At 39.5% G+C, this 27,817-nt stretch overlaps 1 protein-coding gene across 1 annotated transcript in view; it reads left to right on the top strand.

The window, feature by feature from the left end:
• Nucleotides 1-630: 630 nt before the first annotated feature.
• Nucleotides 631-27,817, top strand: part of GPC6 (glypican 6) — a 701,587-nt gene continuing 674,400 nt past the window's right edge. The window contains exon 1 of the mRNA XM_042839058.1: nt 631-949. Coding sequence (XP_042694992.1) covers nt 631-949 — 319 coding nt within the window. The remainder of the gene's footprint in view (nt 950-27,817) is intronic.

The following is a 27,817-nucleotide window of genomic DNA, read 5'->3' as shown; positions in this document are numbered from 1 at the left end:
CGGAGTGCCTGGATCTTGGATGAAGAGGAAGTTTTCACAGTTGTGGGTGGTTTTCCTTCCTTCCTTCCTCCAGCAGACAGCGATCCACGCCAGGATTTCCTTCCCTCTCCCGTATTTCAGCTATGCAATGTGTAGCACGTTTCGGTATGTGTGTGTGTGCGTGCGATGTGTGTGCGTGTGTGTCTCCCTGGCTGTAGCTGCCTCCAGGATTGCTCCCTGCCTGCTCCGGGAGCCCGCTCCGGCGCTGTGCGGAGCGGAGGTTTCCCCGGCTCCCGTCAATACAGGCACTCGCACCACACGCATGCACACACACACACACGCGCGCACGCACAGAGCCGCTGTCCAGTCCATCCCCACGCCGCCTACTGCCTCCACCACCTCCAGCCTCGCAGCGGCGGCGGGCACAGCTCCTCGGCGGATCGCGCCGCCGCTTACCCTGCGCTCTGCAGGCAGCCTTCTCAATCTCCACAACCTAGAGACAGATTCTCCTTTTTTTTTTTTTTTTTCTTTTTTCCTTTTTTTTAAAAATTATTATTATTATTATTATTATTATTCTGCTGGGGGACGATAGCATTTTGCCGAGGAGGCGCGGGGACGAGGCTGCCGCTCTCCCTCTCCTGCTGTGCGCGCATGTGTGCGTGTGCGCGCCCACCTCCCCCCCGCCTCGCAAAAGTTTGCTTGGGCGGTCGGGGGGCTCCCGGCCCGCCGCCTCCGCAGTCGGGGAGCACGGAGGCGGCGTGGAGCGGAAGCGCGGGACTTGCGCGCCGCGCCATGCCGGCTGCGCGGGGGGCTGCGCACTGGGCCCTGGCGGGGCTGCTGCTGCTGCTGCTGCTACCGCCGCCCGCGACCGCGGGGACTGAGAGCAAAGCGCGGAGCTGCGGCGAGGTGCGGCAGGCGTACAGCGCCAAAGGCTTCAGCCTGGCCAGCGTGCCCTACCAGGAGATCGCAGGTACGGCGCGGGGCGCGGCGCGGGTGAGCGGCGGTGCGCACCGCCCGCGGCTGCGGGGTTTGGGCTGCGCGCTCGCGTGCGCGGCGCGGAGCGGCTCTGTCGGCCGGCTGGCGGTACCCGGTGATCGGCGGTATGTGTGGTGATAAAGGAATACATAAAGGCTGAAAAAAAAAAAAAAAAAAAAAAAAAAAAAAAAAAAAAAAGCTAAGGGACTGGGACTAGAAAGAAAAAGAAACACAAAAATTAAAAATATCATAAGAGGGCGCGGGCGATGCCTCAGAGGTGGTTTTGTTCGCCTGCAGAAACTTCTTGAGAGTTGCATGCGGGTTGCTGGATGCTGAGAGCTGTTCCGCAGGGGTTCTCGCCGTGCGCTGGGGGAGATAACTTTGCTCTCTGCCCGCGGGGTCGGGAAGGGTGGAAGGGGGAGGAGAGAAAGGGGGTGTAGAATCGCCCGGGCCGGGCACGGCCCCTTGGGGCGCTCCGCCGTCTCCCCAAAAGAGAGAAGCTGCAGCAGCTGCTGGGAGGGACTCGCGCACGCAGCCCCGCGCCGCCGCCCCCCGGCAGCCCGGCGCTTGGCTCTGCCTGCCGCCGAAACGTGCCCACAACAGGTTATCCCTCCGTCTGTCTGCTAAAGGGCTGGGGTTGGCTTTGGCGGTGATTTTATTTTCCAGCTTTTCCCTGCGACCTTATCCGTATCGCATCTTTGAGAGTGAATGAATAAAAAACGTGTCCCGGGCGGATAATTGCTTAGCAATCACAGAGCGTGAAAGAAAGAGAGAAATAATATGGGGAAAGGCGTGAGCGTGAGCTGCTCAAATTGGGCTGCTCGAGCCCTGAAGACAGATTTCTGCTTTCCTGCTGCCGCTTTGCTGTGAGGTTCTGCTGTCTGTGCAGTGAATGAGGAGCCCCTTGGTTTGCTCACTCCCTTGTAAAGTTGGAAGCAGGAGATTTTTCTGGAGGTGAAATAAAGCCACAGTTCCCCACTGCACAGCATTTAGCACTTTTCAGGGGAGGAATGATGAATGTGGAGAATTTCAGGACAATGAGAGTGTAGCTCACAGAAGTGCTGGGAAGGCTGCTCCACGCTGCCAGTGCACCAATGCTGAGCTCATTTCTGCTCAGCACTGTGGGTCTGAACCACTGATATGCATTAGGATGAGACATAAGGACACAGGGCTGTGCCTATAACTGTCCCACAGGCTCCTTTGGCCCTCCCTATCACTGTTGGTCCTTCTGTACTCTGCTTTAAAATCCCCCCTTAAGTTTCTCATCTGTCACATACAATCTCTTTTTTTTTTTTCTGAAATTCCCCCTGTGGCCATAGACCCTTTGGCTACGCAGTCATTCTTTCTCTTTCCTTATTGTACCTCCATCTGTCTTGGGACAGTGGCAAGATATACCCTGTCCCCTTTAAAAACAGTAATGAAATCCACTGAATTTCCATGTTCGGGTAACTTTGAGCAGACACTTGTTGCTTTCAGCTTATATATTCTCTGAATGTAGAGTACAAAGTTGCTGTTCAGTTTTAGAGGCTTCTCCTGGTTATCCGGTCGGCAACTTTCTTTAAACATGTATCGGTATGGAAAGACTCAGTTACATCCCAAACTGCTCCTCAGCTTCCCCTTGAGGTTTAGAAGTAACAAATACTTTTCAGTTAAGAAGTCTGTGGTTCACATAGATACAGTGGGAGGCTCGGAAAAAAATAACTCTCAAATTGTTTTCTTTGTGGCCATGTTGCTTGTTGGTGTACTGACCTATGAGCAGTTCACGTGTTGCTCTTTGGGCTGTTGGAAGGTCCAGGTGTATTTCAGAGTGCTGTTTTTGGGATGTGCTGAGAGGCTGTGCCACAACACTGCAGCATAGGCTCTTGCTAACGTGGGAGCCACCTATGTGCAACCGGGCACAATGTTGAAAATGTTTAATTAAAGCAACCAACACACGGATTTCAGAATAACTGTTTTCATTCTGTTCCTTTCCACCATCCTGGTATAATTAAGGAAGAAATTTGTTACAGCTATGAAACAAGCATGGTCTTTCAAATGCCTCATGCTTTAAAGTGTTTAAAGTGCTTCATTACATTCATATTTCTAAACAAATATGTTTTCAAAAGATTTTGCATCTCAATAATATGTTGGAAAATAGTAGCACGCAGCATGGTTAATGTGTTTTGCTTTAGCAGTATTCATATATTTCCATTTCCCATTTGCTTAAAAGCTCCTTTCTGGCCAGGGCTGTTGGAGGCCGACAAAGTGAGTGGTGTTGTAGTGCACTCATGCACAGAGCTCTACAGTCTGCTTGGATGGGAGACTGCAGGAACAGAGCTGCCCCTCTGCTGGGAGGAGCTGCGCACCAAGACTCATTTGATAGTTCTTTGTGAAGTATGGGCACTCGCTGCTAAGTTCTGAATGGAGAAGATTTAAGATATGGATTTTAAAGCCATAAGACAAGATTTTCCTGAAGCTTTTATTATTATTATTATTATTATTATTATTTAAATGAAGTGTGTGTTGAAGATGGGAATGCTGTGATTATGGCCATCCCCTATGCTTTCACAACAGTGCTAAATTTTTCAAAGGAGAGGTGTAGTGGCTGTTTGTTATAAGCCTTACTGCACCTAATGCCTTACCTCAGAGGAAAAGACTGGTGCTGGGGCTTGCCCTGAGTACAATTTGTTTTTTGGAGAAGCTGGCTTACAGCTTAAGTCATCAAAGTGAGTCCTCCATAAAAGCACTTTGCCTGGGAATGCTGGGGGAGAGGGAGGAAGGACTTGGTCCTGTGCAAAACCAGCACTGGTTAGAGGGTGGAAGGCAGTGGCTGTCCTTGTGTAATCCGTGCTGCTGTGGAGTGTCCTGCACTTAGAGAAGAGCTGAACTGTCATACTTACGTTACTGTGATCTGGCATTTAGGGGCTCTGAGTGGAGTTCCTGATGGCTTTACAAAAGTGTTTTGCTGTAGGAAAAGCTGTCACTTAAAAAGTTGATACAGAAGTGAAAAGCCACTTCATGTATTTGTTAGTAATACTTGAAATTTAGGCATGATTTCAATGACTCCAAGTATCTTATAGGAAGCCAGGAATCTAAACCAACAAAGGTAGATAGAGGTGGAGAGTGTCCTTGGCTCAAACTGTTCTGAGAGAATGTCTGGCTATTTCAGAGTAATGGATGTGTCCAAACTGTGGCCTTCCATGTTCAGCAGCACATTGTTTTTAGCAAAGGTTTTTATTTTTATGCCTATGTTTACCTAAAAATAGTGTTTAGGCAATGATGCATTAAAACATGTAAAATACATGCTAGAAAGGTGAAGAGCATGTTACAAAGGTTTGTTTCTGTTTTAGGAATAGATGTCAAATAATACCGTATTTAAAGAAACACTCTGGTAAAATGTCGAACTGTAAGATGCCGAATACTAAATACTCCTTAAGAAATTAGAGAGCTTTGTTCTCCTGTGCAGATGATGAACAAAGTGAGATTCTGGCAATGCAGAGACACTGTCGGGAAAGCAACTGAAGTAAAAGCAGAAGCAAACCCTTCATTTCAGAGGTTTGAAGGTCAGGAGTCACTTGAAATTGTGCTTTGATGAATGGGTTTCCTACTGGCATAATACAGAGGTGTTGACTGAAGAAAACTAGCAAACATAATGCAGTTGCTTGTAGCTCTAAAGTGATAATACAAGTAATGAAAATAAACTCAGTAGTCATTTATACAATTGGGCTATTATTCCATGTCAGATGTCCCAAGTAATGAATGTTTTGCTTTGCTTTAGAAAGCTCTAACATGTAATGATACATTAAGAGAACAACAGTGTGAAATTCTCCCAACCATGTCTGTATCACAGCATTTCTTAGTTAATGTTCTCTTTTACTGTTTCTCTGCTGATGTTGCTGAGTATTCTGCAAAGTACCTGTAGAGCAGAAGACAAATGGGAATTCGCAGACACCTTGTGTAGCGTCTCACCAGTGTAGAATAGGAATACCATTACTGAAATCAATAACATAATTGATGCCAACTTGTGACATCTGAATTGGGCCATAAGAGATCAGTCCATTCCCAAATTCAATGGTGAAATGAAGATGAACGTGGAACTTGGTGTAATCTGTGTGCTTTCCTTGTTTTAGCCCTGTTTCAGAAGTATCATCTACTTTTGTGATTCCTGCAGCGAGAGACTCTTCACTCTCCCTCATAGCCTCCCTCATTCTCTGGTTTTAAGTGCATTGGTGCACATGAATGAGTGCTTTTACATAGGAGGAAGTATAGCTTTTCTAAGACCTGGCTGTACTGTCACTTTTGCACATATTTATTGGTATGTATGTGACTGGTTTCATTAAAGAGAATGCAACCTATATACATGCATCTAAATCTAGAAGTACTCCTTGTATGCTCAGGGCCTTCAAGGAGAAATAGCATGTTTTTAGTGCTTATAAATAATTGATTCTGACTGAGAATTTTAAATCTCAGCATCTGGAGTCTCCTGATCTGATTTTATTGTAGAGTATTTTGGAAAAAGGAGTTTAAAACAGAAACAGCAGTGCTTCAATAATTAGTGTGACTATGAATTTCAGTGTGTTGTACTCTAATCTTTTTTTTTCTTTCTGTCAACAATCTGATTTATAATCAAAAAGCATACCTAAAGCTCTAATATTTTATATGCTTCTAAGTGTTAATATGTTAAACCGTTCTAATGTTCTATTAGTACTGATTTTATCATATGCTATTGTGAAATACTCCTGAGATTAGGTGGTGTTCAGACACCAGAGAGGTCAAGCACTATGTTAAAAGCTCAGGCCATTCTTTTTATATTACTGCAATAAAGAATATATTCATTTCATTTATATTACCACTTTGCTCTCATAAAAGGTCAGTTTCATCTGAATGTACAATTACTAGCAAATGGCAGATCTTATAACAAGCGATCAACAATAAAAGCTTTTCTGGGTAATTTGTCTTTAAAATTACCACCTGCCATTTGTTTGAATGACTTGAGGATCTTACAGCATCACTTGGAGATCTCTGTCTTACTCCCCATGATATACATAAGAAAACCATGCATACTAATCCCTTTCTGCTTAGTAAAGTCAAAATGCTAATTACATTAAAGTTTCTAGTTGAAATAACAAGCATGGTGCTTAAAACTCCATTGCAGTATCAAAGTATCAGCACTCCCATTACTAGCAAAACGAAATTACGTTTTCTGTGAACTATGACTATGTGCTACCCTTCATACCTGGTTAATGGGTGCTGTCTCCCTGGGAAGGGAAACTTGATTCTATGGCTTTGACAGTTCGTACTGCCAGGCATAATTATTTTAGTAGCTTAAATACATGCGAAAGAATTAACACTTCACCACCGATTCCCAAGAACAGCATATAAAGGTTGAAGTTTAAAAGCAGTATAGTTATTACACTAAACAGAGAGAGCATATTACAAGATGCCAAAGGAATTTAAAATATGTTGCATGTGGCAGGAAAACACATAGCTGGTGAAATTCTTATCACATGCATGTAAAATTGCCTGAAACATACCAAAACTAGGGCATGCTTTCTTCACTGCTTATTGCTACGGAGCTGCTGAACACAGTCACTAAGTGATCTTCCTTGGCAGACTTCTTTTAGCTCTTACATAGGAGGCTGTCTCAGAGACCACCAGCTCCCTTGCACGAGCTTTTTTCACCAACTTGACCTTTCCCATCAAGCGAAGCCAAGACATGGACTTTCTTCTGCTGAGCCATCGTTAAGTGCTCTCCTCCGAGACGCGCCGCACCTGCAGGCAGCTCCGTGACGGGGGCCCGGCGCTCTCCCTCCTTCCTTCCCTCCTTCCCCGGTCGCGTTGCAGCAGCCGGGAGCGCCCGAGAGGCGGCTCTGCCGCCCAGCGCCGGACGCAGGGAGTCCCGCAGGCGGAGGGCAGCGCTGCTCCCGGCTCCGGTCGGAGCGGCTGTCTGTCCGCCGGAGGAAGTGCATGGGGCTGATGCTCCCAACGCACATAGCAAATTGCTCTCTGGCTCTCGTAGCCTGCGAGGTCTGTTACCTTAAGCTTTTAATGGCCTTTTAACAGCGTTTCCAGCTGAGCAGCAGATGTAAGGGATATGGAGAGCGGAGAGCTGGGCTGGTTTTTTTCCTCCTGAAAGAAAGAAACATTTCAGTGGACATGCTGATAACGATGGAGCTTTGGACCTACTTGGTGACCTGCTGAGTTTAAAATAGCAGGGAAAATCTCCAGAAATAAGTGGAAGTCTCCACTATTTTTTTAAGAGGAGCCTCAGGAAGATTGTTAAGTCAGATATGCATACAGACATACAGAGAAATGTGGTCAATCATATGTCTACCCATGTATACAGGAAGGTAAAATCACGGCTTTTATCTCAAGGTCACATGTAGGTGCTGAAAAAAAAAAAAAAAAAAAAAAAAAAAGCTGCACATTTATGCAAAGAGGTATTTGCAGACCAGTCGAATCTTTTATTTTACTGGACCCATCTGAACAACATATATGCAAACATGAGTTCAAATGTACACACAACAAAGAACAGCTCAAAGGTCAGTGGATACATGCCATGTCAACTGTGGCAATCCCATGGCTTGGGAAATACAGTTAGTTCAATCCCTGTGCTTGACTAAGAAGTAAGCAATGCAACCTGCCTCTAAGACAAAGCAAGACCTCTCTATCGCCAGGCACAGTCCTACCTATGTCCCCGTAGCAGCAGCTTTTGCCATGTCTATGGTGACAGGCACATTTTTGTCTATTTCCCTTCAACCTATACGTTGAGTGTTTAACTTAGACTGCATTGACACCCACCTGGCTTTTGTCCGAGTTTATCTTGGAGAAAAGTCAACACTTGAGGCTGTTGTATGGCTGGGTATCAGACTGTAATGTGACATAGCTGGAGGATGGGTGAATTCTGCCACAGTTGTGCAACTGAGAAGGAACATAGATGTACCCCACATCTGGAAAAACATGGTGTGTAAATGCCTCAGTACAGTTGTTGTGTTGAGTATTTGCACTTGACTTTTAGGCTATGGTATCCCTTATAACCTTGATTTTTCCTTTGATAGCTCATAAAACGCAATTAATGCAGGAAATGAAAATGACTTTCTTAAACTGAGTTATGTTTCAGGAAGTGAAGCAGAACACTGGGGAAAGGATCTTTATGTGCAATTATCCCACCAAAAGTATAATTGTGCTGATGGATGGTCATGGCCAGGAGGGTCCCATCAGACTCCTGTGTGCATTTGCTCTAGGTTGTTTTCCAGGATACAGTCCAGGATACAGTTTCCTGTCTTCCAGAAATTTTCCTCTTTCAATTACACCTTCCTAAGTTTAATTTTTCCTGGTGTATATATATAATGGAGACGAATTTTTTGGTGTAAAGGTTTTGGAAAATCTTCTGTGAGCGTAGCAACCTGTGGCTTTGGAGTCCAGAAATGCAATTCTGAAGGTAGTGAGGCTAGCAAAGAGTTAACTCAGGGAACAGGGGAGAAAACACAGGGTAGACTGAATTGTTGGAGAATGGACTCTTCCTGGAAAAAGAAAAAAAAATAAAATAAAATCACTGGTTGAGTCACTTTGTAGTTGCTGTGTTAGTGATTAAGGACTTTTTCACAGTCAAAACCCTGTCAGTAGATTTTTCTCTGTTGTTACTGTCCAAGTGATTAAACATCCCATACAAAAGATGATTGTGGTGGCTTGACTGGTCATGCTCCAAATTGGAAGAAGATGTATGGGTGTTTCTATTGTCAAAGAGCTTGTTTCTTTGTTTTGTGGGCATTTCTTTATGATTCAAGCCCAGTGCATAGTATGTAATTTTTCCATTGCAGACATAACAATGCAGATCTTGCACAGCTCACTATGTCATCGTAATTTTACATGACTGTACTCCATAACCTGAGAGAGTAGACTGTGATTTTCTAGGTTATAATTCCTTTAAACAAAACAACAACTACAAAAGCAAACAGGAAAGCAAACAAACAAAGAAACAAAAAAACTGGCCAAAACAAAAAATATCAGAAAATAGAAGTTGTAAAAGGCTTGGGTTCAGACTGTCAAACTATATTTTCATTTGGTTCTCACCCTGCTGGATAGGTGCTCTCTGTCAGCAAAGTTAAATGTGTTCTCTGTTCCTGCTTCTGACTGATTCCCTTGCATCAAGTCTTTCAGTCAGATGTGATGACCTAGACCAGCAAATCGACTTGGTAGCTAACCCACCAAAAAGATCTTGAAGTTACACAAGAAGGTATGTAAGTAATGATGAGAAAGCGGGACTCACACTTTTGGAGGTTGCTTTCTGGTAGACAGCTGATGATTGCAATGAACCAGTAAAAGAAGGCTTGCTTTCTTTTTTTTTTCACATGGAAGCACCATTAAATGTGCCAACAGTTACAGTGTTCTTATAGCTTAATAGAAAAGTAACTACCAGCAGCTGAGCATTCCTGGATATTATCCTCAGTTTTGCACTTGATTTTATAACTGCGTCGTCAAAATTTGACAAGTCATACTGGTAAAGTCATCTGTTCTCCAGCTCTGAATGGGCTGAACATCTGCCTGGGATGAGCGATCAGACTAAGAGCGCTTCACTTGCTTAGGGAACTCTCTGCTTGTTATCATGTTGATGTGTGATCGTTAATGCGGTCAGTTTACTGGGCGTCTGCTGGTTTTATTGCACGCTGAAATTTGGGGTTTATGAGGCAAATGTATTGGATTATTAGACCAGTTTTATGTACTGCTATTTATTGTTGTTTTCATGTTTTAAATCTTTTCTGCACCTGAGGGCACTCATTCAGAGCTATATGCAGCTCTGAGGTGTCGAACAAAACTGTGCTCATTAGTAGGGTTGAAATATAAATTGTTTAAAGTAGTGGCAAAGCAATATTTTGAATGTCAGATGTACCCAGCCATCAGTCAGCAGATTCCAGAAACTGTTGCAGAATATTTAAATATCTTTTGATTTGTTTTTCTCAAATATGTTCTAGTTCCCAGAAAGTTCTAACAGCGCAGTGGTGAATCAAAGTAGAGTTGACCACTCTGTGAGCCCTGGCAAAATTTGTTTTCCAGTTTTTCTTTTAAACTGACATGTTTGACAAAGAATGAAGCTGCAAGTTCAAACAGGGACTACATCCTAGTTAGTTTCTCCAAATTGATTGACAGTGTAAATCTAAATATCTACTAATCTAATCTAAATATTTAGTTCTCATATATTAGTATTTGGCTTTACAACTTTAGCTTACAAGATAATACTGTGTATGCACAATTCTCATTCCTTGGATGAAAATAGCATTGAACAACTTTGCCCTTCAGCAATTGCTGTGTTGTAGAGAAATATGGAAAATACCTCTTGAACAGTTTATAACTTAGACCATGTTTTCTTTAACCAGTTAGTTCCCCTGTAATTTGCAATATCCTTAGCCAGAACTTCTTATAACATGCACATATTTAAAGGAGTTTCAAAAATGTAAAAGAAAATGGCAAAGTTGGCCCACAGGAAAAAAATGCATGATAAAATCCTTTTTCTTTTTTTTCTTTTTTTTTTTTTTTTTTTTTTAATTTTATGAAGCAGTACATAATTTGCTAACAGTAGAGTTGCAAAAAATGAGGGTTAGACAGATCAAGGTAGTCAAACTTGCAAAATAGGATGTGGTAGCTCAACAGAGATATAGTTGTTTCTATTCAGAAAAGAAAGATCTAATTTTAAAATTGAGGTATTTTGAATAACAGCACAGGGGAGGTTTATTTATTGAATTGGTGAAAAGCCAGGAGCAATATTCCTTAAATACTTCTGTTCCAAGATGGTCTGTCATGCTTGCTATCAGCTAGCAATAAGTATTGCTAATTGAATATTCGGAACATAAGTAAAATGCATTGTTTAAATACAAATACCTGTCTTTGCAAATGGAGCTGGCTGATGAAGAAACAGCTACCTGAAATTGAGAACTGAAACATCAATTTGTTTGTTCTTACAGATGGTCTTCAGAAGTCCTGTACCATTCTTTGAAAGAGAACTCAAAAGTCTCTTTCATCTTTAATTACTGAGACAACGTAATGAAAGCCATGTATAAATTGTCTGTAATCAGATTGGTTTGGGACAAAGGCACACTTTTGTAAGAAGGTTTTTCAGTCAGTCTGCCAAAACTGATTTCTGCCTACCTCCATTTAATGTAGCTGATGGCAGAATTTGATTGAGATTTAATTGTTTTTTTTTTTTTCCAAAGCTAAGCAAAGCAATAGATGATCAGATTTCAAACTTAGAATTTAATTGTGTGACGCACTGAGCAAATGCAGAGAAGAGACAATGCTTTCTGCAAAGAGCTTACACTGTATATTTATTGTAACATTTCTTCATGAGACATCTGTGTCATCTGATCTTAAAAAAAAAAAAAAGACAAATATAATGCTAATACTTTTTTTTCTTAACTTAGATAATAAATATAGTACAAGTAAATATGCTGCTTAATTTTTTAATTGCAATTTTGAGGGATATCAGCTTCATATCCCATTGAGAGTACTAAAGTAACTGATGGACCTTTTGTGGAAATATCCTTGTACCTTGTTAGTTACCAATATAGTGTCTGAGTTTTCTTTTTAAAACAGCTCCAGCTGGACATTGTAAATCACTGTCTACAGCACAGTCAGTACAGGAACAGGCAAAACCACAAACTCTTGTTTGCACCTTGTTGCCAAAATCCAGTTGCTGACGGAAACACAGAAATACACATTGTTGCTGAAGTGGAGTTTTTCCGTATTCGATGAATGGATTTAAATTGCTCTTCTATTCTGATTAGTAGCCAAGACACTCAAAAAGTCAGCTGAAATTCTACTATATACCAGGCAGCCTTTTTTTTTTTCATGGTGAATTATAATATTGTGGATAAATTTTGAATTATAAGTGAGATACAATTTTCCTTTTAACATTAATATAGTTTTCTTTTCATGGTCAGCTTCTGATTCTTTGAGTGTTCTAAAGCAATTTTTACATTTCAGGTATCAGGAAGGTCATTGCCACTACCTTAATACTTAATGGGCTTCTCAGGCTAAATCTGTTTTTGAAGAAGAAGCTCTATATAATTTGCTTGTTATCTGAAAAATGAACATAATCAAATGCAAGATGAGAAACATTATGTAGATAAAGAGCAGATTCATGCAGAGCTTAGTCTGTTACTGAACAAGGCAGATGCAGCCCATAAACTGCAGTTGGGCTAAAGAATCCTGCATGCAACTTTGCTATTGATTTATATAGTTCTAGGTTAGTTTTTATAGTCATTTCAGTATCATTATTACAGTTATTGTACAGCAAAGACAATAAACCTTCTAGAAAGACTAATGGAGTTGGCAGATTAGGATCATCATCATTTTAATGGCTGATACATAAATGCTAATCTTCTTGTACTTTTCTGTGATGTTAGAAACTGATCAAACTGTTGAATTTAATGACTGTTCAGATGAGTCATGCTGAAAGGTCTGACAGAGCAGAACAAAACTTTTCAATACAGTAGTGAGAGTTCCTATATCTTTGTATTACTTCAATAAAGGGATATGGAGATACATCTTAATTAGTTTAAATCCACAAACATGAGTTATTTATATTTTCTCAAGAGCCCATTCAAATGTGCAGAATAAGCATCTTTGAAAGTTGATGGTAACAGCCAGCAGTCACATTTTCTGATTAGTAGATGCTTGCATTTTTATGCTCTCACAACAGTATGAAAAGCACATTTGTAAATATTACCAGTATTTATTCCACAAATGTTTGTCTGATTTATATTTTCATTTTTTCCTTGTGATCTGAAAGTGCTGATCACCTAGGGCTCTTTGAAGCAAAGATATTTACTAAATTGTGTTAGATATTGCAGAAAGGTAATATTCAAACAAATTCCTGTTGAGAAAAGGTCTAATTTTATAGGAGAGCTGCATATGTGTCTTTCAACAGCAAGGAATTATTTTGCCAAGGCAAGTTAAAGAACATATTCTGAACACTTTCTCCATCTCCTGTAGAGGACTCATCTTCCTTTCCTTTCTAAAGCATTCTTTTTTATTCTGCCCAGAATATTTCACGTTCACGCTACCTGGACAAATACGTCTTCATACTTCAAAAAGAGATAAAAATAATAGATAATCCTTATTTTAATATTCCACATTCCTTTATGGAATATTTAATGCTCCCACAAAGGGTTAGACCACGTCTGCGTCAGTTGAAAACCTCTTATTTTAAATATATTCCTGCCTGGCAGGATAAGGTTTTGTGTAGGAGCTTAAGGTGATATGATACAGTGCATAAGGAGATATAACATCCATTGTGGTGAGTAATCAGCCAGTGAGTAAGCCAGAAGCCTACCTAAGAAAACTCCTGAGAATTATGCTGATGACTGAGATCCTTTTGGGAAAATACCTTCAAGGATGTTCTGTAGGGATGCGTCTGAGCTTTGCTTTCGAAGCAATTTCACATTGTATGAATATTTATGCATATACATAAATATTTTTGGTGGAAAGCAGGCTGAAAAAAACATCTGAAGACCCTCTGAGAGGTGAGAGGACTCTTCATTCTGTTCTGTTCAATAAAAAAGTTATTGAATGCAAAGCAAAAAGCTTTCAATAGAAAAGATTGAGATCAGGTTGTCACAATTGTTTTCCGTGCCAGGTAGAAACCTGTGTATACTAATCTATTTGAACATAAGGTAGCCTTAAAATAGGGTAACTTTACTATTTGATCTTTAAGCTTTCTTAACAAATAATAAAAATAAAAACTCTTAATAAACTTGAACATTTTTAAAGATAGGCTTTTTTCCCTTATTTTTTCCTCCTTGAGGTATATTTTAACGATTTCCTGTTTTCTTTCTGTCCTAATGTTGTTTAAATTCTTGTCAGTAAAATACTAGATTGCAAGCAGTCAACAATAATCTAAAAGCTGTTTGTGAAACACTTTGCTTTATGGAATAATATTCCTAGAGTTCTGATGGGAAATTCACTGCTTGGGTCATTTTATTCTAAATTGAACAGAGCAGAGTGCATCGGATGTTCTGTCACCTTGTTAGGATTTGTCAGTACTGATAACCGGCCTTTTTTCTTTAAGTACTCTAAAGGAACAAGCCTTTAGTGGAAACAAGCATCTATAGCTTGCACAGCCAGAGGCCAGTTTGGATTAGCAAATCTCCTGATGCAGGCGGCTGCTGGCCCTTCGATTTGGGGATTCTCAAGTGACCTAATCCCTTTTGATGGATCAGTTTTGTTCCAAGTAAACACGCTTCCCGAAAGGGTAAGTGTTCCTACTCCCACTGTCCAGAATCCTCAAAAAGGAGTGGGTGTAAGAGACTACATAAAATAATTCCCATTCTCTACAGTAGTGAATCTTTTCTGAAAAAGAGTAGGTGTAACTATTAGAAGTGCACAGAAATAAGTAAGAGACATATATTAAGAATAATGTTAAAAGTGAATTTTTGGTAGAGTGTAGTTTCAGGAATGGGTTAATTCTGCCTCAAACGTGTGCACGAAAAAGAGAAAGTATTACTTGGAAAGTGCTTTTGTTTTCTTATTATGGGGAGTGGGTGGTGGGGCAGAGCAGGTACTCATAGACCCCTGTCAAAGGGTTCAATTTTTTGTCATTCTGTTAATGTGTTTTTTTTATTTTATTTTATTAATACTACTGAAAAAAAAAATATTCCACGGAGAACTGGCAGCAGAAATCTTAGTGTTTCCACTGGAAATGGAATTATTCTCCTTTTAAGGTGTTCCATTGAGGTTAAGGCAGAAGAAAGGCCTTGAAGATCCCATGGGCTCAGCCTGTTTTCACTAGAAGTTTTATTTGCTTTTTGAGCCTAAATATAAACTTAGCAGTGGGAATAACAGCAGTTTTAAAATTTTCTCCTGGGGAAATCATTTGACTTCGGAAGCAGCTTAGAAGGTTGCAAAGGTGTTGTTGGCCAACAGGCACAAGATCATTTGATCTAAAACTGAGCTCCAAGTTGCTGTTTAAAACCTCCAGGATAATGAGTCAGTTTCAGAAATAATAGCTTCATTATTTTTTAATTGGGACACTTTTCAAGAAATCCAGATCTGCTCATCAAAATACAAGAGACGTTCCAAATATCACAAAGTTTAAGAAAATTAAGTTCTCTTGAATCTGTGTACCTGAATCAAAGCTGTTGATTTTATTCTGCTGAACATCACTAGTGAACTTTCCTCCTTCTAATCTCATGTGGAAAATAACAAATACATCAATTTAATCAGTATATAAATGTAAACTGAAGATAAGTACTTAAAATGAAACTAACAATACCAGAACCATTTTGGCAAGTTTATTTCAGGGAATGGTTTATATAAATGAGAATAGCTTTCCTTTGTGATTAACACCATTATATTCTCATTCATTAAGATCATTTTATTCACTCAGGATTATGCAGTAAATTTCAGAGGAGCTTTGTAGAAGCAAAATGGGAAAAGCTGTAGAATACATACAAATGACAATATATATACTAGAGAAAGTAGAATACAGAGTGGGCTGGGGGGACAGGTCAAGGTTTACATTCAGCTTGCTACTGAATTGTAATGTGGGAACTGAAGAATTATGTCTCATGCAGCTACATGTATGTATAACCATAGCTAAGAATTTGGCTATGCGGTGCAATGCTGATGAGTGAACATAAAAGCCCTTCTGAGATTACTTTTTTGCTTTCACTTTAACTGAATTTCCTCCTTACTGCCATCTATCCTAAAATAAAACTGGAATCATGACTCACTTGATAAGAATTTGGTAGTCATTCGACAGAAGCTTAGTGCTAAACTCAAAAATTAACATGATACAGTTATCACATATCTCTGACTGCATGTTTCAGAGTGACTAATGATTTCATGAGTGACTTTTTTTCCTGAAAGACCTTCCCCTTAGTCCCTTCTGATTGCTTGTCCTTCCTGAAACATTCCATAAGTTTTTGACCTCTCCATAGTCCTGTCAGTGCAGCTCAAAAAATTTGGCATGGTCTCAGATGATCTTCCCCCAGGACCAATCCAATGGCGAGTCCTTTGCTTCACAATAAACCTGTTCTATCTATACAGCATTCTGGAAGGAGAGTTTCGTTCCTTGACTTAAATTTTGTTTCATATGCGATAGAATAGTCTCATCAGCCCATCATTCTCATTGAATAGTCAGAGGAGTTGCTGACTCAGTGAAGCTCTAGTTTTCACTGGCTAGGTTACTAGAGTTCCTGCACATATTGTTGCTCCTCTGATCATTGCTAGATCTTTGTATGATACTTTCAGTTAGTCTTTTGCTAATTCTGTATTTTTTTCATTCTCAAATTATCTTGCTATTCTGCTTCTGACACTTCAAAATATAGTCACTGAGTGTTCTTACATTCATGGTTTAGCCTCCCCTCTGTCCATTTTCTCAGATTCTGTTGGAAATATTTTTTCTTTGTGAGATGCAAGTCTGGCTTAATTTGCATTTCAGAAATGATTCTTTCATATGAGGACATGGTCTATTGTTGCAGCTTTTCTCAGTTGCTGATTTTGCCAAAGTCTGTGGTAAAACTGTTGGATTTTAGTACGGCCAGAATGTTTTTCTCTGTTCAGAATTCTCTTTCCTATTTGTTTTTTATTTTTATGGGTATGGAGGGAAGGGAAGTACCTTCAGTCTTCGTGTAGGAATAAGGTGTTGAGGAGCAGAAGCACAAAGTGCACAAGTTTGCTCTACAGACCTTTGTGACAGTAAGGGAAAAAAGTCCAGGCACAGCAATATTTGCAAGAACAAAAGAAGTAGTAACTAAAGTTACATTCTGTAGATTTAAGTTATGTATTGTTATAGTAGTTTTGCTCAAATTTTGGCGTTATCAGAACCTTGTTTACAAACTGTGATGTAACCTCACTGTATTTAGTCCTGATATTTTATTTTTAGACCATAGCACTTAAAAAACAGTAAGTTCCCATCCTTTGTTAGAAGGGATCCGAAAACTACCAGCTCTTCTCCATGTTCCCACCAGAGTAGAGGTCCTAGGATCTGCGTGCCAAAATCTCCATGTGCCCAACAGCACTAGCCTTCATGAGCCAGAAGAAAGGACAACTCTATGAGAGGTCAGAGGACAGTGGTATCCCAGTGGTCACATGGCTCTGCATTCAAATAAATCTCAGTTGTAATAAGCTCTCCTGGTTCTTTATGTCTTTGTTGTTATATTCAAAGTGCCAGTGCGCAGCCCAGTAGGGGTGTCCCACCCGATTTGCAGCGTAGGATCCTCAGACTAGCTGACCTGGCAATATGTATTTCCATATTGGATCCTTAAAAACATCCCTAACCACTCCTGTGTAGAATAGCCATACTTACTCTGAAAATCACTGCTCTCCGTAGTCTTATACTATGTGGAGAATAATTCTTTTGCTGAAGAAGATAGTGTTAGATCTGTCTGAAAATGGAAAGGAGACTAAATGAAGATGCTAGAAATGTGAAGTTCATTACATTTTTTACCTTGCATTTGAAGGATGAGATAAGTATTAATGGCAATACAAATATATTTTGTTTAACAATTATCTGCACTTTGGGAAGAATAGAAAGGACAAAATAAGAAAAAAGCAGTAGTAAGATGGAAGTGGCAGTAATGTGTTGAAAATATACAGCCTTTGCTATCCTGCTGTAGTCAGAAAAAGTCAAAATCCTCCTCAAAATATAGGAAAAAAAAAGACATTGTGCTAGACTGCTGCCTGACAAAATTGCCATGAAAATAAGACAGCTCCATGCAAAACGCTACTCACGGACAACTTAGCATGATGTTGACTCTTAAGTTAAATAGAAGTATAATGTGTTTAGGGAGTGGAAAATTAATTTTTTTGTTAGCACGGTAATTTTTAATGCCACTATTTCATAATCATTCCACCAAAATTGAAGCAGAGATGTCTAGCATTGACAATGCCTTTATAGCTTTCATCCTGTTGAATATTACTGAAAAATAATCAGCATAATCAAATCCATATATAAAAACAATATACAATCCCCAGCTTTTTAGGTTCTTTGTTTAATACATATGTGAAAAAAACTTCCTTTAAATTTAAAGTATATATTTTTTTCTCATTTTATTTGAAAGATAAAAGGAAAGAATAGTTTTGACCCAAGTGAGATAGTTTCAATTATGTGAAATAGTTCTTACCACCTGAAAGTGTTGAATACCAAAAGCCAGTTCAACTTTGTTCAAAACAAGGGATTGTGCAGGCACATGGCTGTCACGACAGAGAGGAAACAGGTCTGCTTACAAGTACTTTAATCTCCCCTTCTGGTTTGCACATTGCCATCAGATGTGAACTTGATTTGTCGATATTTTTGATGTTTGCTAACAGTGTTTTTGGTAGCAGCAAATAAATCCAAATTTTAGGAGAAAAACACAGGTGCCATAAAAATGTCTTTTTAAATTGTGTTTAAAATGAAAATATTACATGGTAATGTATTGTGCTGACGCCATGTGCTCTGAAAAGTAGTGCATCGGCAAAATTATGCTTACAATTTATTCTGATATTATTATTAAACTGTTGTGATATTCTCCACCACCTTATTTAACCATTACCAATTTGCCTCTGTAATATGTTATTTAAGAAACATGATCAGACTACAACTATTTTACTCACTTTGGTAAGCAGACAGCCTGGACTGCTGCTTTTTTAGCCTCGTGCTATATATTGGTAGAGCAAAGAAACAGTTCATTAAAACTGAACAATCCGCTTGCTTATTCCTTGTGAAAAATTTGTAGTTGTTGATAAGCCAGAATTTGAATCAGTAAGAGAACACAGATACTGAGCCAGGAATTGCGTTCAGTATTATTACTGTTCAGTTCTTCAGAAGATTTTGTGGAGGAAAAAACAAACAAACAAACAAACAAACAAACAAAATGTAGTCTGAAGAAAATGGAGCTGAAATAACAAGAGAGAGAAATATGAGAATTGGACTGAAATGATGATTGAATTTGTACTTTTACTTTTTGATATTAGGGACAGGAAGAAGAGGAGAATACAAAGAGAAAAAATGCTTGTAAGCTCATTGGTAATAGGATCAAAAGGCAAGTAAATTGGAAATATAAAGGACAGAGAAGAAGAGGCACACCATGGACAACATAAAACAGCACACAGGTGAAGGGAGTGGCAAGCAGTAACTTCAGTTCAGTTCAAGTTTTAATTTCTTTGTGCTTGTTTTGCTTATAGCTTCTATGGAGTTTTATTTGCTATTAACTTCCAAAGTCTCATCAGATACAAGTGCTGGTTGGGGTATTTCTGACAGTACTAGCCTATGAACTTCATAGTTGTGATTAGTTTCTTCAACAAGTCTTTTATTCAGTTGCTTTGACTCCTGTAACTAATCACTCTCATTCAATCAAATACATTTTATCAAAGACTGAAATTGTTAAATAAAAATTGTCCATGATTTCATAAAAAAAAGACAATTTTAAAGGTTTTTATTCTCAACACACATTCCTGCTATAAGAATAATATTACCACCTGAGAAAGATCAAAGAGAGATTCTAAAATACTCTTAATCTAAGGATGGATGAGGGGCTTTATTTTTGTTTAATATGCATAATCTTAATGTGTAAGATGATAGTCAGTTTTCAAACCCTTGCAAAATTCTGAAATTGATTTGTTGAAGACAGAACTTTGTATCCTATTTGTGATATGCATATATATGCATATATATGTACAGCTCTATGTAGGTAGTTGAAGCAAAGTTGTTCCTTTGCTGACAGTTGTGAAATAATTTTTTCTACTCTGCATGTGAGAAAAGAGTATACTGGAGTATGAAATGATATGTGATACTACAAAAAGAAAAGCAAGCAAAAATGAAGATGCTGTTTCACCTAGAAATGAAGGCTGGAACGTAGGCAATATTACAAATGTGTTATTGCATGAAAATCAGTCAACATAAAAGGGGCATATTCATACCTAAATTGGAATTAAAATGACTTTATGTGGAGTTCAGATATGAACATTTCAGAAAGCAGGTCAGGCAACTTCTCAAGAATCTCATCACCTCCACAACCACCACCCTCCCCTAAGTCTCATTGTCTGTTTTGAGGCAGAAAATTCTTCAGCATCCTAGCCATTAAGCTACTGAGTCAGAAGACTGCTGTTATCCTGCCAGTATCTTTCATCTTAAGAGATGTTAGCCTCTTTGATTCCCAACTGGATTTAGGCATCTGCTTAATTAGGCCTTTTGCTCTTCTGTGCTTGGCATATGGATATCTCACAGCTTCCCTTGGAATTCTATAGGTTCTGATGGTTTCTGTGTTCTCTTACTTCTTTTTTCATTACCTTAAATATATGAAGACATGTAAAATATGTCTTTCTTTTGTACATAGTTCTTTGGAGAATGGAAGATTTCTAATTGGGAAATTCTGCATTGTTCTCTGAAAAAAAAAATCAGAGAAAGTACTTACATTATCATTTAAGTATGACTTACTTTTGATGTAAATATCCCCATTGTCCTTACTTGCTGTGCTTGGGTTTGCATTGCAATGTGGTCTTGGAGAACACAGGATGGACGTCCTCTGGTTAACCAGTGGATGCAATCCAACTACTACCAGATATTCAAATCCACAGGGATAGATCAGAATAGGTCAAAAGTCTTCAGTATGTATAGTGTGAATGTCAGGTTGTCATCACCAGTGTTTTACTCAACAGATTTTGTCATACTGTGGTGTACTACTTTCCAGTGCGGATACAACCACAGATTTCCTAAGGCATTCTTTTAGCTATAGGGTAGCATAGTCAGTCTGAATCACTTTGTGACAGTAAGATGCCTAAATCTGAGGGAGTGAAAATTCATACTAGTAGTCTGAAGTAGATGATATGAATACAGATCATAGTGTTCATAGAAAATAGTGCAAGGCATACAGGCAGCAGTTGTTTATCACTTCTTATTTCAGTCCCCTTCAGTGAGTTATTCTGTCTGTGCTCAAATTGATCCCACTGAATCAATGCTAACTACATGGAGTGCCATGCTGGATCAAGATCTGACCACCTCTTTTGTGTTTCTATTTTGTTGTTGCTTTAGAGGGATAATGAAAATGCTACAAAAAAAAAAAAAAAAACAAAAACAACAACAAAAAAAACCATACCCAAACATTAGCAAGTAGGAAAAGAGAAATCCTGCTTGTTTTGAGGTGCACCCTTCTCCACATTTGCATTCATTATTTTGTTATCAATTTATAAATTTGATAATGTATTGGGATTATTAAATAAAATACCTAAATTGTTAACTAAATATCTAAATCATGTCAACTCCTCTTTTCTAGCTTATTCTTTCAAAAGCTGTATCATATCTAGTTTCACTGTCAGTTTAGATATTGTTCCTCCCTTCCAGAAAACACAGAGCTCTCAGTTCATTCCAAGAATAGTTTATCAGTGCACATTTCATGTCAAGGCTATAACAGATGAAGTAAAGAATGGTATGGGCTTCAGAGATGTACTTTTCTATAATTTATTCATTTTAATAAGCGTCTGTAGGATACATTTTTCCTTAAAACACCTAAAAATACTACACTAGTTCTTAAGCAGAACCAAAAACTGAAGTGATTAGCTAGTGTATTATTAAATTTATCAATGTTACTTATATAATTTATTATTTTGTTAACTCTCATTTTCAAATTATTATTAAGACAGGACTATAAAATAGAATCATAGAATCATAGAATCACCAAGGTTGGAAAAGACCTAAAAGATCACCCAGTACAACCGTTCACCTATTCCCAACAGCTCCCACTAAACCATGTCCCTCAACACAACATCCAGTCTTTCCTTGAACACCCCCAGGGTCGGTGACTCCACCACCTCCCTGGGCAGTCCATTCCAGTGCCTGACCACCCTTTCTGAAAAGTAATACTTCCTCATGTCCAGCCTGAATCTCCCCTGCCGTAGCTTGAAGCCATTCCCCCTGGTCCTATCACTAATGACACGAGAGAAGAGGCCGACCCCCAGCTCACTACAACCTCCCTTCAGGAAGTTATAGAGAGCAATGAGGTCTCCCCTGAGCCTCCTCTTCTCCAGGCTGAACATTCCCAGCTCCTTCAGCCTCTCCTCATATGGCCTGTGTTCCAGACCCCTCACCAGCTTTGTTGCCCTCCTTTGAACACGTTCCAGGGCCTCGATGTCTTTCTTGCAGTGAGGGGCCCAAAACTGGACACAGTACTCGAGGTGCGGCCTCACCAGTGCTGAATACAGGGGAACAATCACCTCTCTGCTCCTGCTTGCAACACTGTTTCTGATGCAAGCCAGGATGCCATTGGCCCTCCCGGCCACCTGGGCACACTGTCGGCTCATGTTCAGCCGAGCATCAATCAATACCCCCAGGTCCATTTCCTCTATGCAGTCCTCCAGCCACACCGCCCCAAGCCTGTAGCGTCGCCTGGGGTTGTTGTGGCCGAAGTGCAGGACCCGGCATTTGGCCTTGTTGAAACTCATCCCATTGGCTTCAGCCCAGCTCTCCAGCCTGTCCAGATCCCTCTGTAGGGCCTCGCTACCCCCAGGCAGATCCACACTTCCAGCCAATTTGGTGTCATCTGCAAACTTACTGAGGGTGCACTCGATGCCCTCATCGAGGTCATCAATAAAGATATTGAAGAGGACAGGCCCCAGCACTGACCCCTGGGGAACAGCACTCACAACTGGTCGCCAGCTGGATTTGACTCCATTTACCACCACTCTCTGTGCCCGGCCCTCCAACCAACTCCTTACCCAGCCAAGAGTGTATCCATCCAAGCCTCTGGCTGCCAGCTTCTGCAGGAGAATGCTGTGGGAGACAGTGTCAATATTATATAGAATATATATAGAATATTATATAAATAGAAAATATTCTCATAGGATCTTAGAATCATAGAGCCAAAGAGTAGTTTGGTTTGGAAGGGACTTCAAAATACATCCAGTTCCAACCCCATGCTGTGGGCAGGGCTTCCCCTTACCAGTTCATGCTGCCCAGGGCCCCATCCAACCCAGCCTTCAGCACCTCCAGGGATGCGGCATCAGCAGCTTCCCTGGGCAGTCTGTGCTAGCACCTTACTGCCCTTGTACTCCTAACATCTAAGCTATTCAAGTCTCCCTTGTTTTGACTTCCAGAAAGTGATTAATATACATGGAGAATCTTTTGTGAAAGTTTGGCTAAGTTGTAGGAAGCCGTAGCAAAAATAATGCTACAGAACAGTTCTCCATGAAAATGCTTTTGTGAACATACTCATAAAATTATCCTTTCTCTAGCTGCAACTTCCTTCTATGTTCACTAAACACTTTCAAAGTATGGGAAGCAACAACAACAACAAAAGTCTTGAAATGAACTTTAAATAGAATTCAATATATGTATAAAAGTTTCAGTATAGACATATTGAGATTATACTTTCTTCTTACTATGTAATTTTTTTTTTTTTATAAAATTCACTCCAAATATGTCTTCCTGTGATCTTTGCCCTGCTCAGGTCAAATCTTGATTCATTAAATGAGAAATCCTTTACAGACCTTTTGTTCTGCGGTAAATTTCCTTGATATTCATAGAGTATATAGAGTAGTGAGAACTGTGTTAAAATGGATTGGGAATATGATGTCATTCATTGAAAAATGTCAGGTCAGCTGCATGCTTAAGTGCTATGTGACTTTGGCCAGTTGATAATATTGGGAGATTTTCTTCAAATAATGCATGGAAGAGTACTACTATGCTACTCTTCATTTAAGATTGTTAGAAGAAACGTCAAAGACATTTAGAGGAAAATTTACTAATACAGATGATGTATAGTTTGATTCTTCAGAGCATCTGACTAGGATTTGGATTCATGCAACCTGCTGTAGGAAATTTGCTTTAACGTGGGGTTTGGACTAAACAATCTCTAGAAGTCCTTTCCAACCCCCACGATTCTGTGTTTCATATATGTAAGAAGAGGGTTATTTATGATTTAACTCTTTTTTATTAAGTTTACTCTTCTTTAACTACTGTTGGTCACTATTGGACCAAGAGATAACTGATAGGAAAACATGTTTTTCAAGTGGAGTGGCTTACTCTGCAGAAAGCCTGATTAAAGGCATCAGTTAAGGACTAAAGTTTGACCTGCTGGAGAGGAGCTCTGTGGAGAGGGACCTCAGTGTCCTGGTGGACGACAGGTTGGCCATGAGCCAGCAGTGTGCCCTTGTGGCCAAGAGGGCCAATGGCATCCTGGGATGCATTAAAAAGAGCGCGTCCAGCAGGTCGAGGGAGGTGCTCCTCCCCCTCTACTCTGCCCTGGTGAGGCCTCATCTGGAGCACTGCGTCCAGTTCTGGGCTCCCCAGTACAAAAAGACAGGGATCTCTTGGAAAGAGTCCAGCGGAGGGCCACAAAGATGGTGAAGGGCCTGGAGCATCTCTCCTATGAAGAAAGGCTGAGTGAACTGGGTCTGTTCAGCCTTGAGAAAAGAAGACTGAGAGGGGACCTGATCCAGGTCTATAAATATCTAAGGTGTGGGGGGCAGAATGGCGAGGCCGGACTCTTTTCAGTGATGAGTGGAGACAGGACAAGGGGAAACGGCCGGAAACTGCAGCATAGGAAGTTCCACACAAATGTGTGCAAGAACTTCTTTACAGTGAGGTGACGGAGCACTGGAACAGGCTGCCCAGGGAGGTGGTGGAGTCTCCTTCTCTGGAGATGTTCAAGACCTGCCTGGATGCCTACCTGTGCGACCTGGTGTAGGGAACCTGCTTTGGCAGGGGGGTTGGACTTGATGATCTCTGGAGGTCCCTTCCAACCCCTACAATTCTGTGATTCTGTGATTGATATAAATATCTGAGATCTTCCAGAGAGGTGAAAGAGACAATTCAATCAGATCAAGTGTCAGATGCTTAAATACTGCTGTGTCAGATTCATATAGAAATAGAACACAGAATAATTTTAAGAACGTCACCAAAAATGAGAACAATCTTCTTAGTTGGAAGTTAAATTTATTTATTTAGAATATTTTTCACAGAATGATACGTCTAGTACATTAGCTTATTGGTGGCTTTATTTCCTTTATAGAGTTATTATGGTTATGTGCCACAAAATTCAGGATGTCCCTGAAAATTTCATGAGTGAGAGAAGCCTAGTAAATCTCTTCATCCTTCTGTGTTACTGAGTTACAGTGTTTAAAATATACATTATTATGTGGTGTTTTATCCCACATCCAATACTTTTCAGTTGGCACAAGCCATTTCTGTGTTTTCACATTACCACTTCTATGATTTCACATCTGTACCTTGAGAATCACAGAATCACAGAATCACAGAATCACACGGGTTGGAAGGGACCTCAAGGATCATGTAGTTCCAACCCCCCTGCCTAGCAGGGCCACCAAACATACACATTCAGATCAGGTTGCCCAGGACCCCGTCCAACCTGGCCTTAAACACATCCAAGGGCGGGGCATCCACAACCTCCCTGGGCAACCCGTTCCAGGGCCTAACCACTCTCCTTGTAAAGAACTTCCCCCTAACATCCAACCTAATCCCCCTAACATCCAACCTAGAAGTTTGCTTCCTGTTATTATTTTGTCCTTGTGATGATTTAATTTTCATAAGTTTTCAATTTTCATTATGTTCAAGTTGGCAGCATCTAATCCAACTACTATCTCCAGCTCCATGACCTTGTACCAACAGCAGTACGGCTGACAGTGCCACGTCACCCACTGGCAACAAAAATGTGCCTCCTTCACCATAATTTTAACTGTCTCCACAGCAACTGACAGCTCAGCTGGATTTCCCAGAAGTAGATCTTTCATGTTGAAGGCTTAATTTCAAGGCTTAATTTTAAATTCTAATTCCAAAATGTGTGCATTGCCCACATCTAATTCCATTTGTGCCTTCCCTGCAGTCTAAAGAAATTTCATCTTCTCTCAGCTCTCTCTCCTGTCTTCTGACATAATTGCCATAGCTAGTGCCCCAGTAGATTTTGAGGAGCACACAACAAAACAAAACAAAAAACTAATGTTTTTCTCTTATTTAACTCCCATCTTCAATCCATACAATCACATATAACTGAGTACAGGCAAAGTCTGAATCAACATCCTGAGAAGGCAGGAATAAAATGTGCCATAACTGGATGGTCTACTCCAAGAAAAGTATACAGAAAATATTTTTCATAAAATAAAATCTGAATCTCCCTGTTTTACACATTAAAGTATCCCTGATTTATTTAATCTCTTTAAAGATTAAGCACAGAAGCTTTTCCTTATGTCTATTGATTGTGGTCATTCTTCTATATACTTTTTTTTTTTTTTTTTTTTTTTTTTTGCATATATCATCCAAAATCATCATACTGGTGTTATTCACTGTAAGGTTACATAGCAAATCAGTTTTGATAGTTTCCTATAATTAACAAATCCTAAATTAAGTTTTATTCTGAACAGCTACTTGAATGAAGAACAATAATCAAAGGGTTTAAATTGACTATTAATACTAATCAAAGTTATAAGAGTCCAGGTTTATACATCTTTCTTTTTAGGGTTGTTCCCTCTTGCCTTGCACATGCAATACTTTGCAAAAATAGTAACTGGGAATTTCATCAGTCTTTTTTTCTTTTGTTTTCTTTTTTTTTTTGTTTTTGTTTTCTTTTTTTTTTTTGATGAGTGACTCAATGTTGTGAAATCTTTATGTAGCTCTTCAAAGTCAGCTTTTATACTTCATATTCCTGATAACGTTTTAATCATCAGACTCTGTTCATCTTTTTTACAAGCATTAGAAGTGAAATTCACTGTCATGAGAAGCTGAGAGACGTTGATATTTCCTTGTTGTAAATACTGACCATTTATTACTAATGTATATTTACATGTTACATGCTATGTTCTAGAGTACTTCGGAGTACAGTGCAAGTTACATGAAAAGAACAACCAGAGACTTTTGAAGAATTATGAGCTCACTGTTTTCTGGAATAATTGGACATTGCCAGACATCTCATACTGCCAAGAGAAATTCATCATTCAGAACTGTCTTTGCTGAAAGGAAAGATTGATCTCACTCTAGTTATGAGTCCTAAAACCTGCATAAGTAATGAAAACTTTTATGAAAAACCCAGAACTACACAGTAATCGCCACAATAAATAAACTGAAATATAGTTTTTAGATGACCAGTAAGAAGGATATGCTATGGTTATATAAGTAAGCACAAAAACAATAAATGAAGCTGCTATACTGTGTTACCAGCATATTACAAGAAAAGCCCCTTTCCTAGAAATACAGATATTAAGTTCATTTTAGCGATACCTTTTATTTCAGACTGGAAAAGTCAGGAATTTGGAACATTATTCTTACAGGCCTGTGGAGATCAGAGAGGGAGCTTTCCAGAGATATCACGGTGAGGATGACTATTGCACTAAAGAAGTATAAGCACAATCTTCAAGTCAACAACTTTTTTGAAAATAAATGCATTTACCGATAAGGTATGCACTATTAATTCAGACAAGTACTTCTTAAAACTCACATATCATTCATTTTCAAAATAAATGCAAATAGCATTTTTCCTTTCAGGTGAGCAGCAGAGCTTTTATAATAGTGCTATCAATCTGAAAGGGAGAAGTCATGACTTCTATTTTGGGATCTCTGAGAATGAATGCATGGCTATCAGGACATAAATGTACCATTTCTGATACTGGTTGTACAAAAAAGAGGAGAAAGAAATATACATCATACATAAAGTTTGTTTTGAATTTCCATATTTAGATGATGATCTGGATTTAAAAGCAAAAGAGATTGTAACTGTGAAAAATTAGAGTAATAGATTTGTGAACCTCAGTGTGATAAAGGGTATGAATGTGTAACTTCATACCTGGAGCTTTCCTTTCTTTTAGCAGTGAAAGTCCTCACATCAGAATGCTTTAGAAATGAAATATAGAAATATAGAAATATGGAGATTTATGTCACTCTGGTATATTATCATGCTGTGCAGTA

The sequence above is a fragment of the Centrocercus urophasianus genome, unplaced genomic scaffold (genome assembly GCF_019232065.1).
Source record: "Centrocercus urophasianus isolate 14NV4802_14NV808 unplaced genomic scaffold, USGS_Curo_1.0 seq_9, whole genome shotgun sequence".
Classification (NCBI taxonomy): domain Eukaryota; kingdom Metazoa; phylum Chordata; class Aves; order Galliformes; family Phasianidae; genus Centrocercus; species Centrocercus urophasianus.
The sequence above is the reverse complement of the archived record's forward strand: the minus strand, read 5'-3'. Positions and strand labels throughout refer to the sequence as shown.